Source organism: Ovis canadensis, chromosome 15 (genome assembly GCF_042477335.2).
Source record: "Ovis canadensis isolate MfBH-ARS-UI-01 breed Bighorn chromosome 15, ARS-UI_OviCan_v2, whole genome shotgun sequence".
Classification (NCBI taxonomy): Eukaryota; Metazoa; Chordata; class Mammalia; order Artiodactyla; family Bovidae; genus Ovis; species Ovis canadensis.
Genome location: NC_091259.1, coordinates 58807275 through 58824300, shown reverse-complemented (window position 1 = coordinate 58824300; position 17026 = coordinate 58807275). Strand labels below are relative to the sequence as shown.

Sequence of the window (17026 nt, the reverse complement as noted above, 5' to 3'; positions counted from 1 at the left end):
ATAGATCATGAAACAATGGAAACAGTGACAGACTTTATTTTGGGGAGCTCCAAAATCACTGCAGATGGTAGCTACAGCCATAAAATTCAAAGATGCTTGCTCCTTGGAAGAAAAGTTATGACCAACCTAGACAGCATATTAAAAAGCAGAGACATTACTTTGCCAACACAGGTCCATCTAGTCAAAGCTATGGTTTTTCCAATAGTCATGTATGGATGTGAGAGTTGGACTATAGAGAAAGTTGAGTGCCAAAGAATTGACGCTTTTGAACTGTGATGTTGGAGAAGACTCTTGAGAGTCCCTTGGACTGCAAGGAGATCCAACCAGTCCATCCTAAAGGAGATCAATCCTGGATGTTCATTGGAAATACTGATGTTGAAGCTGAAACTCCAATACTTTTGGCCACCTGATGGGAAGAAGAGCTGACTGATTTGAAAAGACCCTGATGCTGGGAAAGATTGAGGGTAGGTGGAGAAGGGGATGAGAGAGGATGAAATGGTTGGATGGCATCACTGACTCAATGGACATGGGTTTGGGTGGACTCTGGGAGTTGGTGATGGACAGGGAGGTCTGGCGTGCTGCGGTTCATGGGGTCACAAAGAGTCAGACACGACTGAGCAACTGAACTGAACTGGACCATAAAGAAGGCTGAGTGCCAAAGAATTGATGCTTTTGAATTGTGGTGCCAGAGAAGACTTAGAATCCCTTCAGTTCAGTTCAGTCACTCAGTCATATCCAACTCTGCAACTCCATGGACTGCAGCAGGCCAGGCTTCCCTGTCCATCACCAACTCCCTAAGCTTGCTCAGACTAATGCCCATTGAGTTGGTGACGCCATCCAACCATCTCATCCTCTGTTATCCCCTTCTCCTCCTGCCTTCAATCTTCCCCAGCATCAGGGTCTTTTCCAATGAGTCAGTTCTTTGCATCAAGTGGCCGAAGTATTGGAGCTTCAGCTTCAGCATCAGTCCTTCCAATGTATATTCAGGATTGATTTCCTTTAGGATTGACTGGTTTGATCTCCTTGCAAGCCAAGGGACTCTCAAGAGTCAACACCATGGTTCAAAAGCAACAGTTCTTCAGTGCTCAGCTTTCTTTATGGTCCAGCTCTCACATCCATACATGACTACTGGAAAAACCATAGCTTTCACTATATGGACCTTTGTTGGCAAAGTAATGTTTTTGCTTTTTAATATGCTGTCTAGATTGGTCAGAGTTTTTCTTCCAAGGAGCAAGCATCTTTTAATTTCATAGCTGCAGTCACCATCTGCAGTGATTTTGGAGCCCAAGAAAATGAAATGTCACTGTTTCCATATCTATTTGCCACGAAGTGATGGGACCGGATGCCATGATCGTTGTTTTTTGAATGCTGAGTTTTAAGCCAGCTTTTTCACTCTCCTCTTTCACCCTCATCAAGAGGCTCTTTAGTTCCTCTTTGCTTTCTGCATAAGGATGCTGTTATCTGCATATCTGAGGTTATTGATATTTCTCCTGGCAATCTTGATTGCCTTGGATAGCAGCGAAAAGATGAAACCAGTCAATCCTAAAGGAAATCAACCCTGAATATTTATTGGAAAGACTGTTACTAAAGCTGAAGTTCAAATACTTAGGCCACCTGATGTGAAGAGACAACTCATCGGTAAAGACCCTGATTGTGGGAAAGACTGAGGGCAAGAGGAGAAGGGAGCAACAGAGGATGCAATGGTTTGATGGCGTCACCAACTCAATGGACATGAATTTGATCAAACTCCCGGAAATAGTGAAGGACAGGGAAGCCTGGCATGCTGCCGTCCATGGGGTCACAAAAATTCAGACATGACTGAGTGAACAACAACAGAATAGAGACAAAGCACCTATACCTTATACGAATAAAATATATAAAGAATTTGGGACAGAGCCCAGCAGGTAGTGCTGTATTAGAAGGTCTAGAGCTCTCTCGGGTCACCCTTCACCTCCTCCCAGCCTGCCGTCCAGAACATGTTGTCCATGCTGGACACTGCCATTCCCCTCTCTTCTGTTGAAGAGCTGAGAAAAGGACAGAGCAAGCATTCCAGTTAGCTCTGGAATACTTGGGTCCAATTTAAATGATAAATTCCTCTGCCTGGCTCTAGATTAAAGCTGCAGTGAAAAATGAAATTGAGAGCTATGAATATCCCCTAGATTGGAAGATTAAAGTTATTTGGCAAGATCATAGCAAGTATCAGAACTGAAAACTGGCCAAGTCTAACTAGTTTCAGTCAGTGGTACTGGAAAGCAAAAGTCTCATTTCCACTCACATTCAAATAACTTACATGACACATGTAGGGTGACTGACTTTTTATTCAGTTTCCACCAAGGAACAAACTGACTGTGGAGCTTAACGGGGCAGGGATTGCCAGGTGTCAGAAAATAATAGGAGCTCAGCTGAGCAGCCAGAGCAACAATAGGAGCAGGCCGAAACGCAGAGGCCAGGCCTCATGGAGCCCAGCCCCATTCATGCTCTCAGCATAGAATCTCGCCACCTCCTCGTTGGGGTTGCCCAGGACGGGGTCGAACCACATCTGAATGCAGCGGCCACTGCCCCGGCTGTAGTTGCTGGCCCTGTAGGAGTGACTCCAGATTTCATTGCACAGAGCAGCAGGTGTGGGGAAGTAGAAGTCGAAGCGATGGCAGGCAACTTTCACTGGGCACTGGTTGTACCCTGTGGGGAGGATAGAAGCCTGTAGCCACTGGGTCCAGAACCACCTCTTGCTCCACCAGCCCCACAGCTGCAAGTCTCCATAAACCCTTCCGCACCCTCACCACCCCTTCCAAAGCCCTCTCTCCCTGCCCCCCCAGCCCTCACCTGAGGTCCAGTCCCAGCCCCTGTGCCAGTTGCTCTTGCAGGTGTAGGAGGTGCGGCAGTCTTCCCACCAGCTCTCACAGTCCTCTTTGCAGAGGGGCACATTCAGAATCCGTTCTTTGCGCCAGCTCTGATTCACCTGGGTCGGGAACCAGGGAAGGAGGGCTCTAGTCAGCCAGGGATCTCAGCTGCTACAGCCCTGATGGTGTCCAGGGCTGAGAGAGAGGCAGTGACTCCACTGTTAACCAAACTCAGTTTTAGCTGCTCTCTGCTCAAAAGCCAGTAATCAATGGGACTTCCCTGGTGGTACAGTGGGTAAGATCGACCTGCCTATGCAGGGGACATGCATACAGCCCCTAGTTGGGGAAGATCCCACGTGCCGTGGAGCAACTAACCCTGTGCTCCACAACTATTGAACTGGACTCTAGAGCTGGAGAACTGTAATGGAGCCCAAGTGCCACAACTACTGAAGCCCTCGCACCCGAGAGCCCGTGCTCCACAACTAGAGAAGCCACTGTAATGAGAAGTCCATACGCTGCAACCAGAGAAAAGGCCGCGCAGTAATCAAGACCCAGCACAGCCATAAATAAATAAAATTGTAAGTAAAAATTAAAATATAAACTTTTTAAAAAAAGAAAAGCCAGCAATCTGGAGAGAAGTTAATTCATGTCCTGAAGCCAGCTCTAGATTATGTTCAGCCATGCCCGTTTTTTAAGGAGAAAAGGGGAAAGAACCTCAGGGAATCACTAAGGCAGGAAGTTAGATTATGCATCATTCTCCATTGTGCAACAACTGGCTGACTTCAGATACCATATTGCCCAGTGACTTGCCTGCAGGTTTGCTAAGCGAGCTGTTGGAGGTACAGAGCTAATCATTTTTTAGCTACTTAAGTAATTCTTCATCCTTACTTTTTTAATCTAGGAAAAGAATCAATAGGTTAGGCAAGGCATGCTATCTATTCAGGAGAGCATAAGTCAGGAATTAGGTTAAATTGCCTGGTGATTTCACCGCTATAAATAGGTTGTTTTAAGGTTAGAGGAACCAGAGATCAAATTGCCAACATCCACTGGATCATCGAAAAAGCACGAGTTCCGGAAAAAAATCTATGTTGGCTTCACTGACTATGCGAAAGCCTTTGTATGGATCACAACAAACTGTGGAAAATTCTTCAAGAGATGGGAATACCAGACCATCTCACCTGCCTCCTGAGAAATCTGTATGTAGGTCAAGAAGCAACAGTCAGAACTGGACATGGAAAAACAGACTGGAAAGGAGTCTGTCAAGGCTGTATATTGTCACCCTGCTTATTTAACTTATATGCTGAGTACATCATGAGATGCTGGGCTGGATGAATCACAAGCTGGAATCAAGATTGCTGGGAGAAATATCAATAACCTCAGATATGCAGATGACACCACCCTTATGGCAGAAAGAATAGAAGAACTAAAGAGCTTCTTGATGAGGGTGAAAGAAGAGAGTGAAAAAGTAGGCTTAAAACTCAACCTTCAGAAAACTAAGATCATGACATAAGATCCCATCACCTCATGGCAAATAGATGGAGAAACAGTGACAGACTATTTTGGGGGGCTCCAAAATCACTGCAGATGGTGACTGCAGCCATGAAATTAAAAGATACTTTCTCCTTGGGAGAAAAGTTATGACCAACCTAGACAGCATATTAAAAAGAAGAGACATTACTTTGCCAACACAGGTCTGTCTAGTCAAAGCTATGGTTTTTCCAGTAGTCATGTATGGTTGTGAGAGTTGGATTATAAAGCTGAAGAACTGACGATTTTGAACTGTGGTGTTGGAAAAGACTCTTGAGAGTCCATTGGACTGCAAAGAGATCCAACCAGTCCATCCTAAAGGAGATCAGTCCTGGGTGTTCATTGGAAGGACTGATGTTGAAGTTGAAACTCCAATAGTCTGGCCACCTGATGTGAAGAACTGACTCATTTGAAAAGACCCTGATGCTGGGAATGACTGAAAGCAGGAGGAGAAGAAGACAGAGGATGAGATGAATGGATAACGTCACCGACTCAATGAACGTGAATTTGAGTAAGCTTCAGGAGTTGGTGATGGACACGGAAGCCTGGTGTGCTGCAGTCTATGCGGTCACAAAGAGTCAGACACGACTGAGTGACTGAACTGAACTGATGGTTAGAGGGTAACAGAAATGGGCAAACAGGAAAGGGGCAAACGAGGTGCTCCCATGACCCTCCTCAGACCAGAATTCCTGGAGTGTCCCTGCAAGTGGCTGTGGGTGGATCAGCTAGGGGCTGTCCTCTGCTGAGGGGCTGGTGCCCATACCTCCTGGATCCAGGGCCCCAGGTTAGGTGAGCACTCATAGAGACAGATGTCCTGAATAAAGTGGCGCTTGCATGCAGGCTCCATCTTGCCGCAGTGGTCCCAGTCGAATCTGTATAGGCTGGAAATATCCTTATGGGCTTCGATGCTGGTGTTGACAAAGCAGCAGGCATTGTTTTTCCAAGGGCTGCACTGTTGAGGGTGGGGAAGGGGAGAGGGACTCAAGGGTGAGCTCTCACACCCAGCACAACCAGAATGTTCCAACCTCTCCCCTTCAGTCCTTGATTCCCCAACAGTCTTCAGAGAAACATCAGGTGGAGGGACACTTTTGGGGGGACAGGGTTCTCCAAGACTGTGGAATCCCAGGGGTAGCAGTCATCACAACATTTATTAATTTAAATTTTTATTGAGCTCCTATTGCTAACCCAGGCATTTTTCTAGGAACTGGGAACACAATGAAAACTTAGCACTGGATAATTTCTTTGGGCAAAAACAGGAGAGGAACAGGAAAGTTCAGTTTTCTGGAATGACCAGATTAAGCTTCTTTGGGAAGGTGATAAAGACCTGAGGTGAGGCAACAAGTTAAATGAACCACAACCCCAGTAGAGTTCTAATTACAGAAATACACAATGATCTTATGAATGACTGAAAACCCATGGCCTAGAATTTAGTATAAAAGCAGAATATTAAGGGGACTTCCCTGCTTGTCCAGTGGTTAAGAATCTGTCTGGCAACGCAGGGGATATGAGTTTGGTCCCTGATAGGGGAACTAAGATTTCCGCATGCCACAGAGCAACTAAGTCTGCGCCGAGCAGCAAACAGCCTGTGGGCCACAACGAAGACCCAGCACAGCCAAATACAAACTTATAAAAAAAGAATTAAAAAAAGAAAATCAACCCCCTCCTTCACCCCAAAAGGTCTCTCCAGGCCTGCTTCCTGATTTGAGTAACACGGAAACTCAACAACCAAGAAGCTGAGCTCTAGGCATTGTTCTGACCACACTGGGCACACAGTATGTGTAAAAAAGAGTCGATGCAAACTGAAGAAAGAGCTGTTCAGGGAACTTCCCTGCCTCTACCAAGGACGGGGGTAGATGTTCCCTGAGGCAGCTCTTCCCCATCCCAGATGACCCCTCAGCCTACCTGTCCGTGTAACTTGTCCTCGGGACCTGGTTTTTCCTTATGGTACCTGGCATTCATGCAGACATTGAGAAGCTGAGTCCTGGGCTGGGCTGCCCCTACAGCAGCCACACACACCAGAAGGCACAGTAGTGGTGTGATCTTCCAGGCCATGTTTGTCCCTGAAGAACCAATTTCCTTGAAGGCAGCAAAGAAAGTCCAGGTGGATCCTCAGGCTGTTAATAATAAATTAGGAGGGTGGGTGGAGCCTAGGGCGGGATTGAGCCCTGGTAACCCTAATCTTCCTAGTCTCAGGAAGATTGGGATCAGACACAGCCTTTTGAGACAATATCTTCCTGGCTTTTCTACAAGGTCATGAGCATCAAGTAGTGCAACTGACAGGTGGAGTTTGGGCAAAATTCAGAAATAGCCAGAAAAATGCCAGAGGTCCACAATCTCTCCTTTGAAATCCTTGAAGGCAAATATTTCAGAGTTTAAACTTTTAAGATTTGTTGGCTGAAAAAACACACAGTGTAAGAACTATGAGTTGAGTGAACCACACATCTCGGTAGAAGGTTGCTTCTAGTCACAAGGTAGATACCTTTTTTTTTTAATTGGAAGATAAAGTGAAAGTGAAGTTGCTCAGTCGTGTCCAACTCTTTGCCATGCCATGGACTGTAGCCAACCATGCTCCTCCATCCAAGGGATTTTCCAGGCAAGAGTACTGGAGTGGGTTGCCATTTCCTTCTCCAGAGGATCTTCCCAACTCAGGGATCGAACCTGGGTCACCCGCATTGTAGGCAGACGCTTTATCATGAGCCACCAGGGAATTGGAAGATAATTGCTTTACAATGAACCGACTCGTTGGAAAAGACCTTGATCCTGGGAAAGATTGAAAACAAAAGGAGAAAGGGGTGGTGGAGGATGAGATGGTTAGATAGCATCACTGATCCAAGGGACATGAGTCTGAGCAAATTCCAGGAGATGGTGAAGGACCGGGAATCCTGGCAAGTTGCAGTCCATGGGGTCGCAAAGAGTCAGACGACTTAGTGACTAACAACAACAATTGCTTCGCAGTGTTGTGGAGGTCTCTGCTGCAAATCAACATGAACCAGTCATACCCTCTCTTTCTTGAGCACCCCTCACCATTCCACTCCTCTAGGTTGAGTCAACTGCAAACGGGCACTGAGCATTGGCAAGAGCCAAGAGCAGTGGCAGCGGCTGGAAGTGTCACCCGCCTCTGTGGGAATTAGGGACTTCCCTGGTGGCTCAGACGGCTAAGCGTCTGTCTCCAATGTGAGAGACCAGGGCTCGATCCCTGGGTCGGGAAGGGCCAGGAAATTGAGCCCTGTGCTGCTGCAGCTGTTGACCGTCAACACCCCCTGAGGAAGTTCAAGGTGGAATGTGCCCCAGGGAATCTGGTGGGACAGGTCTTTAGATAGTTAGATATCTTCAGGAGTTGATTTTATGATTCCAGTCCTTGCGTCTCCTCATATCTAGAGAAGCAATAAATCCCTTCATGGTAACATCAGATCCTCACGGCTAGCAGAAAACCTCTTGTAAAGTAAGCAATTGATTGCATTAAACTCCTCCTTCACCAAAACCTTATATATTGACCTTTCCTGACTGCACCTTTGGAGTAGTCTCTCAGAGCTATCTGAGGTGCTGCCTCCTGGGCTACAGGCCTCATTTTGCCCCAAATAAAGTTTAACTCGCAATTTTCAAGTTGTGCATCTTTTTTTTTAGTTTATTTTTTAATTGAAGGATAATTGCTTTACAGAATGTTGTTGTTTTCTGTCAAACTGCAACATGAATCAGCCATAGGTATACATATATCCCTCCCTTCAAGTTCTTCATCTTTTTAGTTGACAGTTATCCCAGAGTGCCAGGCTGGGCTCCCTGTGTTATACAGCAGCTTCCCGCTAGTTATCTATTTTACACCTGATAGTGTATGTAGGTCAGTGCTGCTGTATCAGTTTATCCTACCCTTTCCTTCTCCCACTGTGCCCACCAGTCCATTTCCTACATCTGCATCTCCATGTCTTCTCTGCCAATAGGTTCATCAGTACCATTTTCCTAGACTCCATATATATGTGTTAATATACAATATTTGTTTTTCTGATTTCGTTCTGCTTAATAGACTCTAAGTTCATCCACCTCACTACAGCTGACTCAAATTTGTTCTTTTTGGTGGCTGAGCAATATTCCATTGTATATATGTACCACAACTTCTTTATCCATTCATCTGTCTATAGATGTCTACGTTGCTTGCAAGTCCAATGTGTGTGAAAGTCGCTCAATCTGTCTGACTCTTTGCAACCCCATAGACTATACAGTCCATGGAATTCTCTAGGCTAGAATACTGGAGTGGGTAGTTTTTCCCTTCTCCAGGGGATCTTTCCAACCCAGGGATCGAACCCAGGCAGATTCTTTACCAGCTGAGTCACAAGGGAAGCCATGCTTCAATGTCCTAGCTATTGTAAATAGTGCTGCAGTAAACATTGGGGTACAAGTGTTTTTTTTGGATTGTGGTTTTCTCAGGGTATATGCCCCGTAGTGGAACTATCACATGGCAGTTTTATTCCTATTTTGTTAAAGAATCTCCGTATTGTTCTCTATAGTGGCTGAAATTAGAATCAATTTATATTCCCACCACAGTGCAAAAAAGTTCCCTTTTCTCCACATCCTCTCCAGCATTTATTGTTTGTAGTTTTGTTTTTTTTTTAAATGATGGCCATTCTGATTGGTGTGAGGTGATAGCTCATTGTAGTTTTGATTTGCATTTCTCTGATATTGAGCAATGTTGAACATCTTTCATGTGTTTATTGACTCTCTGTATGTTTTCTTTGGAGAAATTTCTGTTTTAGCCTTCTGCCCATTTTTTGATTGGGCTTTTTTTTTTTTAATTGAGCTGTATGAGCTCCTTATGTATTTTGGAGATTAATCCTTCATCAGTTGTTTGTTTGTAATTTTCTCCCATTCTGAGGGTTGTACTTTAATCTTGTTTATTGTTTCCTTTGCTATGCAAAAGCTTTTAATTTTAATTAGGTCCCATTCATTTATATTTGCTTTTATTTCCATTACTCTAGGAGATAGGTCAGAGAAGATCTTGCTGTCAGTTATGTCAAAGAGTGCTAAGCCTGTTTTCGCCTAAGAGCTTTAAAGTTTCCAGCCTTAAATGTAAGTCTTTAATCCATTTTGAGTTTATTTTTGTGTATGGTGTTAGGAGGGCTTCCGAGGTGGGTGGGGGTAAAAAACTCACCTGCCAATACAGAAGATGTAAGAGATATGGGTTTGATCCCTGGACCAGAAAGATTCCTTGAAGGAAGGCACGGCAACCCACTCAAGTATTCTTGCCTGGAGAATCCCATGGACAGAGTGGGATTCCCTGGTGGGCTACAGTCCATAGGGTTGCAAAGAGCTGGACAAGCCTGCAGGGACTTAGCACACACGCAGTGTTGGGAAGTGTTCTAATTTCATTCTTTTACATGTCACTCAGTCATGTCTGACTGTGCAACCCCATGGACTGTAGCCTCCTCTGCCCATGGTATTTTATAGGCAAAAATACTGGAGTAGGATGCTATCTCCTATTCTGGGAATCTTCCCAACCCCGGGATGGAACCCACATCCCTTGCGTCACCTGCATTGGCAGATTAGTTCTTTACCACCAGCACCACCTGGGAAGCCCCTCTTTTACAGGTAGCTCTTCAGTTTTCCCAGCACCATTTATTGAAGAAGTTGTCTTTTTTCCATTGTATATTCTTGCCTCTTTTGTCAAAGATAAGGAGTTCCTTGTACAGCAAGAAGATCAAACTAGTCAATCCTAAAGGAAATCAACCTGAATATTCATTGGTAGGACTGAAGCTACCCTTTTGTGGATCACTGCCTTGTTGTGGCAAAGGGGCTTGTGTAATCTGATAAAGCTATGAGCCATGTCACGTATGGCCACCCAACATGGACAGGTCATAGAGGAGAGTTCTGACAAAATGTGACCCACTGGAGGAGGGAATGGGAAACCACCCCAGTATACTTGCTGTGAGAACCTTATGAACTGTATGAAAGGACAAAAAGACATGACTCCGAAAGATGAGTCCTCCAGGTCTGAAGGTGTCCGGTATTAAAATTTAAAAAAACAACAACAACAACAAAAAACAACTAAGATCATGGCATCTGGCCCCATTACTTCATAGCAAATAGAGGGGGGAAAGGTGGAAGTAGTGACAGATTTCCTCTTCGTGGGCTCTAAAATCACTGCAGATGGTGACTACAGCCATGAAATCAGAAGACATTTGCTTCTTGGCAAGAAGGCTATGACAAACCTAGACAGTGTGTTGAAAAGCAGAAATATTACTCTTTGACAAAGGTCAGTATAGTCAAGGCTATGATCTTCCCAGAGGTCACATACCATTATGAAAGCTGTATTGTAAAGAAGGTGGAGAACGGAAGAATTGATGCCTTCAAACTGCTGGAGAAGACTCCTGAGAGTCCCTTGGACAGCAAGGAGATCAGACCAGTCAATCTTAATGGAAATCAACCCTGAATACTTGTTGGAAGGACTGCTGAAGCTGAAGCTCCAATATTTTGGTCATCTTATGTGAAGAGCCGACTGATTGGAAATGTCCCTGATGTTGGGAAAGATTGAGGGCAGGAGAAGAGGGCATCAGAGGATCAGATGGCCAGATGGCATCACCGATGCAATGGAGAACTTGGGCAAACTTCAGGAGATGGTGAGGGACAGGGAGGCTTGGTGCGCTGCAGTCCATGGGGTCGCAAAGAGTCGGACATGACTGGGTGACTGAACAACAACAACAAGAACTGATGTTGAAGCTGAAGCTCCAATCCTTTGGCCACCTGATGCAAAGAGCTGACTCATTGGAAAAGACCCTGATTCTGGGAAAGACTGAGGGCAGGAACAGAAGATACCAAATTGCTATGATTTATTCAGTAATCCTGGATAAATACTTTGGTATTATATAGGAACTTGGATGATCCTTTCAATTTTATTCAGTACTGTTATTTTTTAGAGACCATGTACATTTCAGATCATCAGCAGTAATGTAGCAGATAGGTGAATTTCTGTTTTAGAGAGGATTGCCAGGTATTATACTCTCACAGGTTCTTAGGAAATTTTGTGGAATGTTTAAGAGTTACTGAAATTCATTTATTAAATATTTTCATGGAGAAGGAAATGGCAACCCACTCCAGTGTTCTTGCCTGGAGAATCCCAGGGACGGGGGAGCCTGGTGGGCTGCCGTCTATGGGGTCACACAGAGTCAGACACAACTGAAGTGACTTAGCTTAGCTTAGGAACAGAAGGGGGCAACAGAGGATGAGATGGTTGGATGACATCACCGACTCAATGGCCATGAGTCTGAGCAAACTCTGGGAGATAGTGAAGGACAAGGAAGCCAGGCATGCTGCAGTCCATGGGGTCACAAAGAGTAAGACATGACTTGACTGAACAACATAGGTCAGTCAGTGACTGAAGTCGCTAATGACTTAATCCCTATAGATGGCAGAACGACATTCTTTCGCTGGCAATTTTATCAAAGGTAATGCAAAATTAGATAATACAATTGTATGCGCTCAGTGATCAAGCATATGTTCTATGGGGAAATAGCTACACTGGTGGGATAATTAAAATAATAACCTCACATTCATTCTCAGATGAGATTTTGACAACAAATGACTGTGTAAAAGTTTACAACAGTATCTTAATTTTGGAGCTCCAAATGCAGATCTATGTTTAAAAAAAAAAAAAAAAGCTCTGCTGCCAGCTCTTTCCCGTTTCATTATTTAGCCACTCTCAGAGACCCTGTGACCTGGGGCAATGTCAGAGAACAAAAGCTTGGAGGTGGACATGAACAACAGTTCACCTCTGGGGTCCAGGGCGGGTCCTGAACCCTGCCCCAGAGCTGGCCTCTCAGCCTGACCTCCTGACCTCTCACACTGAGATTTGGGAGGTGCCTGCTCCCGCATCCCACTGCTCACCAGGTACCTGGTTCTCCTAAAACAACCAGAATTCATTTCCCATGGCTTCTAAAGCTTATGCATCCACCTGCTCACAAAGTTGCCCTGCCCTCACATTGCCCCCCATCTCCTGCAGAACTCCAGCATCTTGCCTGGGTCTCCTGGATGGGGGCTGAGCTGAGTGGCCTCCAGGCTGACTCTGCCCTAAGGGATCGGGGAAACCTGGAATTAAATTCCCACATAGCTCTCCTCATCCTCCTTGTGTCCTCACTTTTCACCCTTTCACAGTCCAATATCCCACTACACATGTTTCTTGTTCACTGTTTAGGTGTTCGTTCATTTACTAATTCATTCATTCCAGGATCCAATCATCTCTCCATGGACCCTGTCACTCCCTGATCTCCGAGAGCACAGGAGACATCTATACTCTCGGAAATGCCACATGGTTCACAATTAGGCTCCTTTGGGAGCACAGAGTCTAACAGCTTTAGAGCACAGGCTTCCGGATCCCAGCTCTCACGCTACCTCCACCCCCGCTTGACCTTGGGGGAAAATAACTCACATTATCTTGAGGCTTAGTTTCCTTACCTGAGGATTAAATGTAGTGGGGAAGCCCTAACAATCACTAGCCAACTGGGCATGGACTGAGAAGTCACTTGGGAATGGGGAACGTGCCCCAAGTCACTCAGTTCAGCTCAGTTTAGTTCAGTTGCTCAGTCGTGTCTGACCCTTTGCGACCCCATGAACCGCAGCACACAGTAGGGACTGCCCAAGTCCGACTCTGGACCCTTAAATCCAGGGCTCCTTCAGGTTTTGCCCCCTGTACCTTCGCTGTGCAGAGGTTCCCATGGAGTGACTAACAGACTCGTGGGGGAGTACTGGGAGGGCTAAGAAAGCCCTTTCTCCACTCAGTCAGTTGGTGATTCTTTTTTGGCTATGGCCTCTTTCTAGAGCCAGTGCTTTCTTCCCCTCCATGCCACATACATAAGCCTGTAAACCCCTCCCCATCTTCCTGGTCTCAGCTCAGATCTTGGTCTAGCTCGCCCCTCCCTTCTCCCCTCCCACCCCCACACCAATCATGAACCTGACACCACCACCCCTCCCCACATGGTCCCAGACTTAAAGCTCTGAGCACTCAGTGCAGTGCTGAAAGGCAAAGTCTTGGGTTCTACTAACTTGTAGTTTAACCTTGGGCAGGCCCCGATTCTGCTTCTGGATTCTCTGCTTTTAGGGATCCTTCTAGAGTGGATCCTCCCAGTTCAGATCCTTTAGTGCTTTCTGGGAGTGCCCTAGGGTGTGTAGCTCAGACAGGTGGGTGGAGAATAACATACCTGGGAGGAACGCTGGCTCTTCTCTGGCTCAGGTTTCTGTTCTGTTCTGCTCTGCAGTCCCCCTTGCCTCACTCTAGGGGACAGAAGAGCTTAGTGGCCTAGGAGACGGGCCGTGGGAATGTGGCCCAGGAGAGGCTCTTAGGATAGGGCGAAGGCCACCCAGGAGTTAATTATTGCATGTGGGCTCCAGCCAGGCCTCCATGGGAGGGTGGTGGGTAGGAGTGAGTGGATTAATAGTGCAGGCCCAAGGTCAATTACCAAGCCCCACTTACTCCATTTTCTCCCCTAAACTCAGTTCTGAGAAAACCTTGCAGCCTGAATTGCTGGGATCCTTTAAAATAATCTGTTCCGCTTCTAACCCCCTCATCCTGTTTTACAGATGAAGAGAATGAGACCTGGAGAATCAGGACAGAGCTCATTGCAGGGCAAGGACTGGACTTCAGGCTTCCAAGCTCCGGGGCACTTGAACAGAGTATTGTTCTTGTTCAGTCACTCAGTCATGTCCGACTCTGCAACCCCATGGACTGCAGCACGTCAGGCTTCCCTGTCCTTCACTGTCTCCCTGAGTTTGCTCAAACTCATGTCCATTGAGTCAGTAATACCATCCAAACATCTCATCCTCTGTCATCCCCTTCTCTTCCTGCCCTCAATCTTTCCCAGCATCAGAGTCTTTTCCAACGAGTCAGTTCTTCACATTAGGTGGCCAAAGGATTGGAGCTTCAGCGTCAGTCCTTCTAGTGAATATTCAGGGTTGATTTCCTTTAGGATTGGCTGGTTTGACCTCCTTGCTGCCCAAGGGACTCTCAAGAGTCTTTTCCAGCATCACAACAATTTGAAAGCATCAGTTCTTCAGCACTCAGCATACAGAGTGCAGAGTTCCCATATCCCCGGCTTATAGAGCCACTGACTCTTCAATCTCATCAGCCTCAGGCATCACCCACTTCCAGCCGTAAAATCATAGATGTTCAGTTTACTAGAGCCTCAGTTTCCCCAAGGCCCTAGCTCCTCTCCCTTCCCCATCCACTCACACAAGTCCACTTTCTCCAGCAGCCAATAGTCTACTCTAATGCAGATTCCTCGGCCCCCACTCCTACCCCAGCCAGGAACATAGCCTTCCTTTTTACATCCTCTGAGGCCAGGTTGCTACCACTGGTGGAGAAAAAGAAAAGAGGAGGAAGAAATAAGTTCAGGAGAGAACGTTGAGCTCCCTTGTGTTGAGGTGCTCTGTGCAACCTGGCATGAGGTTGTGGTAAAAGAGAAAACCCAGGGAGGGGTCCATGTTGGATGTGGAAGCCATCAGCCTTCACATAGTGGCAGAAGTTTAAAGAATATGGGGCCTAAATACTGTTGGAGGACTTCCCTGGTGGTCCAGTGGTTAAGAATCCACCAACCAATGCAGGTAACATGGGTTCAACCCTTGGTCCAGGAAAATTTCACATGCCTCAGAGCAACTAAGCCCTTGCACCACAGCTACTGAGCTTGAGTCCTGCAACTACTAAGCCAAAGCACCCTAGAGCCCTCGCTCCACAAGAGAAGCTATCACAATGAGAAGCCTGGACACCACAACCACAGAATAGGCCCTGCTTGCTGCAGCTAGAGAAAGCCTGAGCACAGCAATAAAGACCCACTGTAGCCAAAAAATTAATAAAATTTTTTAAAAGGTCTCAGTTAAAAAAAAAAAATGCTTGGAAAGGGCACAGGTCTGGGCCCATGGAGTAAGGAAGTGGGGGGAGGTGTGCAGCTGGGAGCCAGAAGAGGCAGCTGGATTACTGGAGGAGAATCAGCCAAGAAGGAAAGTCCTATAGGCCTGCAAAGAAATTGACTCCAATGCGGGGAAGAGGGAAGAAATGGGCTCCCAGGAGACCCCCAGCTTGTGCCCCGTTTTCCCTCTCTCGCAGAGTGAGCCATTCCTGAATCTTGTGATAGACAACCTGGGAGGGTTAAGCCCTCTGAACACCTGAGCAGGTAGAAGGCAGCTAGGACCCCCAGACATCCCTCCTGGCTTTACAAGCCCAACTCAGCCTTCTCTTGATTGGAGAAGCATGGCCATGTGTCTAGGAATGCCCCAAAGCATTCTCCTATACACTCATCTAGGGGCTTCCCAGGTGGCACAGTGGTATAGAATCTGCCCGCCAATGTAGGACACGCAGGAGACACCAGTTCTATCCCTGTGTTGGGAAGATCCCCTGGAGTAGGAAATGGCAACCCCTTTCCAGTATTCTTGCCTGGGAATTCCCATGGACAGAAGAGTCTGGCAGGCTATAGGCCAGGGGTTCACAAAAGAAATGGACAGGGCTGAGCACACACGCTCATGTATGTGTTCATCAGGATGGACTTTCCCTGCCCCCCATTCTCTGCCCCTGCACCAGAAGGTGATTATAAATTGGACTTTATAGATGCTTTTGAGCTGTGGTGTTAGAGAAGACTCTTGAGAGTCCCTTGGACTGCAAGGAGATCCAACCAGTCCATCCTAAAGGAGATCAGTCCTGGGTGTTCATTGGAAGGACTGATGTTGAAGCTGAAACTCCAGTACTTTGGCCACCTCATGTGAAGAGTTGACTCATTGGAAAAGACCCTAATGCTGGGAAGGATTGGGGGCAGGAGGAGAAGGGGATGACAGAGGATGAGATGGCTGGATGGCATCACTGACTCAATGGACATGAGTTTGGGTGAACTCCGGGAGTTGGTGATGGACAGGGACGCCTGGTGTGCTGCTATTCATGGTGTTGCAAAGAGTCAGACACGACTGAGTGACTGGACTGAACTGAACTGAACTGATAGTCCATCCACTCAGGAGTGACGTTTGGCCCCTGAGACCTCAGGGGTTCAGAAGAAGAGGCTGGCAAGTGGGAGGTGAGCTGGACCCATGGGTTCTAACCCATGAGGAGTCCCTGCCCTTGCTGAACCTCATGCTGGGCTCTGAATCTGAGGCCCCATTGCTCAGACCACCTGGCCAACAGGCAGGGACACAGTCAAACAGCCACTGTAAAGCCAATCCTGAGAGTATCTGCCTGGATTAGAAGCTTAATACCAGCCAAGTTAGCCATCAGCATCCTTGTGGACCCCAAACTGAAGGCTACTCTATGACCAGACAAAGATAACAGGAAGGTCTTTGGCCCTGCATGGGTAGGGGCTCTGGGCTGCAGGAAGTGGGGATGGGAGAAGCTGGAGCTTTTCCCAAGTGCGAGCCAGCAGCGTATGTAATTGCTTACCACCCATCCTCATAGTTGAGAAAAATATAATTCCCAGGCAGCAAGGAGGGGCTAGGATTCAGAACTGAGTCTGATTCCAAGCCTGGTTTCTTTCATGAAGAAAGGAGAGTACTGAGAGGGCATCAGAGTCTGAGGACTGCAGATCCAGTGTTTCTTCTCTGGCCTCATTTCCTGCCCTTGTCCTCTTAACCTCTATCTTAGCCACCTAGAAATCCTCCTTGCGCGTCTATCACCTCCAAGCCTTTGTACTTCTTGAACCTTCTCCATG

The 17026-nt window shown here is 46.7% G+C and overlaps 1 protein-coding gene across 3 annotated transcripts; it reads right to left on the bottom strand.

The window, feature by feature from the left end:
- Positions 1-2300: 2300 nt before the first annotated feature.
- LOC138420337 (folate receptor alpha-like) lies at positions 2301-13707 on the bottom strand. Of its 3 annotated transcripts, none has more exons than XM_069553521.1 (5): positions 13547-13707; positions 6270-6443; positions 5131-5319; positions 2824-2959; positions 2301-2679 (listed from the first exon to the last, which is right to left on the bottom strand). In XM_069553521.1, exons 2-5 carry the CDS (start codon positions 6417-6419, stop codon positions 2399-2401), a joined length of 756 nt encoding a protein of 251 aa, XP_069409622.1. In that variant the 5' UTR covers positions 6420-6443; positions 13547-13707; the 3' UTR covers positions 2301-2398. The 3 variants fall into 3 exon arrangements, with proteins under 3 accessions (XP_069409622.1, XP_069409621.1, XP_069409623.1); XM_069553520.1 differs by having other exon boundaries at positions 6270-6481; positions 13547-13696; XM_069553522.1 differs by lacking the exon at positions 13547-13707 and adding an exon at positions 10651-10867 and having other exon boundaries at positions 6270-7127.
- Between the last annotated feature and the right edge of the window lie 3319 nt (positions 13708-17026).

What these genes read in the sequence shown, in the direction of transcription:
- LOC138420337 (XM_069553521.1), bottom strand. Translation starts at nt 6,419, where the DNA reads ATGGCCTGGAAGATCACACCACTACTGTGCCTTCTGGTGTGTGTGGCT. An exon ending in AGGACAAGTTACACGGACAG is followed by an intron (nt 5,320 to 6,269) that starts GTAGGCTGAGGG and finishes CACCCTCAACAG; the next exon opens with TGCAGCCCTTGGAAAAACAA. An exon ending in TGGGGCCCTGGATCCAGGAG is followed by an intron (nt 2,960 to 5,130) that starts GTATGGGCACCA and finishes TTCCCGACCCAG; the next exon opens with GTGAATCAGAGCTGGCGCAA.